The 2,979-nt window shown below is 39.1% G+C and overlaps 1 protein-coding gene across 1 annotated transcript in view; it reads left to right on the top strand.

Moving 5' to 3' along the window:
* The window catches only part of LOC106011599, a 22,069-nt gene extending 19,386 nt beyond the window's left edge, over positions 1 to 2,683 (top strand). The window contains exon 4 of the mRNA XM_013081786.1: positions 2,654 to 2,683. Within this exon, the coding sequence (XP_012937240.1) occupies positions 2,654 to 2,683 (30 nt within the window). The remainder of the gene's footprint in view (positions 1 to 2,653) is intronic.
* The last annotated feature ends 296 nt before the right edge of the window (positions 2,684 to 2,979 follow it).

Here is a 2,979-nt window from a genome sequence, read left to right as displayed (position 1 = left end):
TTTGTGGGTGTCATAAGGAAGGACTATTATCCGAGTAACGAGCGACCACCCCAACAAACACAATAAAGAAGAGACCTAACCCTAACCCCACCCCCAAAAAGAACCTGCAACGGGACTCATGTAAAAAGGCCAAAACAAGTCCTAAATGAAAAAAAAAATTACAATGAAAAAACCACAGTCCAAAACAAACAAGGAGCATATAGAATCTAGATCTAGATTCTAGATCTATAATGGCTTACATCTACATTGCTATAGGGTTTGATACAATAACACATTCAATAGAATTGAAATATGAATCCTCCATATAGATCTAGATCTAGATTTTAGATCTATAATGGCTTACATCTAGAATCTACATTGCTTTTGGGTTTGATACAATAACACGATAGAATTGGAATATGAATACTCAATATAGATAGATAGATATATAGATCTAAATCTAGTAATCTAAATAAATTTAGATCTAGATCTACATCTTGTAGAACAAGAGAATAGGAATAGGCCTTGAACTAGAAATCCACATCCGATTCCCAACAGAGGGACTCAGCTGAGTCTAGATTCTAGATCTAGATCTATATATAGATGTAAATAAATAAATAATTCACGAACCTGATGAAAGAATTATTTTTACCAATATTAATATGGCCGGCACTATTTCTCCGAACGTTCGAGAAAATAAAGCTGGGCACTATTTCTCCGAACGTTCGAGAAAATAAAGCTAGGCACTATTTCTCCGAACGTTCGAGAAAATAAAGCTAGGCACTATTTCTCCGAACGTTCGAGAAAATAAAGCTGGGCACTATTTCTCCGAACACTCTGAAATCTCATCCTTTCCCGCAAATTTCGGATATTATATAGATCTAGATCTATAATTATAGTATAGGCCTACCAAAGATTGTTTGTATACAATATGGTTCAATCTGTCCAAAAAATGTCCGCAGTAAATATTTATATAAAGAAATTAAAAATGCTACAATTCCAAACAGTTTTTCGCTACAGATATGGCGTGTTGCCTATGAAGGGTGCTGCTCTTAAGTTAAACTGAATGTGTTGTGTTCACTCGTGTGCTGTCTAGTCTAGATCTACGGAGGGTTATTGATAACGACACATAGATCTAGCACAGATATCTGCGTTTGTAGCGGCTGCGACCAATCAATCGTGGCTCGAATTTTGGGGCATTTTTGGGTCCCCAAATCGGAGGATGAAAGTCAAATTTTAAAAAAAAGAAAGAAACCGAACCTCTTTACTTTTGAAAGAAAGTTCACTTAGCTTCACTTCGTCTCTTTCTCACTTGTTGTCACCACGTTGATTTGTTGAATACGTTACAGTTACTTTTATTTTTCCCTCTTTGTGCTGTTTTATTTTGTTAGTGTGTATTTTTTCCTTTCTTGTTATTGTTCTGATGTGTTGTTTTTCTATCAATTTTTTTTAATGGGGAAAAAAGGGGGGGGGAGGGTTATATAGTGTAACGTCATTTAATTTGATGTTCCTACCTTCATTAGATTCTAAATATATATATACACATGTATAAATATATAGATTTAAATGTGTTATGTTAGAGCGTACGTTCCACCAAAACCGAGCACATGTACTGACACTGGCAGGCCCCCTGTGTGTGGTTCCATAATTTACATGTAATATCCTGTACTTTGTTTTCAAATTACGCACATTAAGTGTTAAAACAGCCAATCTTCTTCGGACAGGTGGACACACGCCCTTATTTGTTAATGTTTGTGGTTGTTTATGGGCTGTTCTAATTTTGATTTCATTCTGTTGTGAAACCTTTATTTTTCACGTTTTTACACTCATCTAAAAATCTCTAGACTAGCCAGACTAGCTCTTGAAAATGAAATAGATATATAGACCTAAAAATTTGCTCCTGTGTGTGTGTGTGTGTGTGTGTGTGTGTGTGTGTGTGTGTGTGTGTGTGTATACATGTGCGTGTGTGAGTGTGTCTGTGTGTGGTAGTAAAGTGTGTAAGTGGAGAGTGAGGAGCGTGCGTGTGTTTGTTTTTCGGGATTTATTCAGTAACAGTTCAAAGTATACAAAAATAGAAACACAGGATCCATTCACTCCAGGGCTCATGAGTCGTTCTTCTCTTTCAGTTTTACTCATTGATTTAATTCCCATGTTCTCTCCCGCGGCTCATCCCCGTCTGCATGACTTTCACACCTCACCCCCTCCCTCCAGGCACACACAAAGAAAATCTCACACATTCCCTTGCTCCCTGCGAACCATGGACAATAATATAGACAAAACACTGCCTTAGCTGCATTCCTTTCTTTCGTGAGCTGTGGACCAGGCCAGGGGGGTCGGTGTCGTCGTCTTGTAGCTGCTGTCGCCTGTGGATACACTCGTACATTCTTCCTTTCACCTATTCTTTCACTCATACTGTCTCTCCATTCACAGCTCAGCTCGTCATACGTTCAAAAGTTGCCCACTGATCATGTTTAGTTAATGTGTGTATAAGTTTGTGTGTGTACATGTGCATGATGGTGGTGGGTGTGTGGTGGGTGTTACTGAAGGTTGTCTGTAGGCGGGCTTGCCATGCGGTGTTCCTTCCCAATCCCAGACCAGAGGCAGAATCATTGAGGCCCCTGCCCGCTCCTGCCCTGCCCTGCCCCTCACCCCTGTTATGTGATTATTACAACAGGCCCCCGCCATCCGTCCCCCGACCACCTAACAGCTATCACCAATGTGCTTTGGGTTATATAGTTTTCTGTTCTTCATGTCTAATCATAAGAGATCAATTAGAACTGACGATCGTTGGCCGTGTATGTTTGCCCATTTGTTAATACTTGTCAAGCTCAAAGTTTATATGAAAAGATATGGTCTAATATCCGCCTATTGATATCATTTTTTCATGTTTATGTAATTTCACGACTTTATTTTTGCTTACTTCCCTTTGTGATTGAATTGTTTACCTTGACTGGGAAAATGAAAAAACATTGTGAGGGAATGGAGGGAGGTGGCGGAGGG

This window comes from Aplysia californica, unplaced genomic scaffold (genome assembly GCF_000002075.1).
Source record: "Aplysia californica isolate F4 #8 unplaced genomic scaffold, AplCal3.0 scaffold00146, whole genome shotgun sequence".
NCBI classification, from domain to species: domain Eukaryota; kingdom Metazoa; phylum Mollusca; class Gastropoda; order Aplysiida; family Aplysiidae; genus Aplysia; species Aplysia californica.
This window is presented reverse-complemented; position numbering and strand designations above follow the sequence as displayed.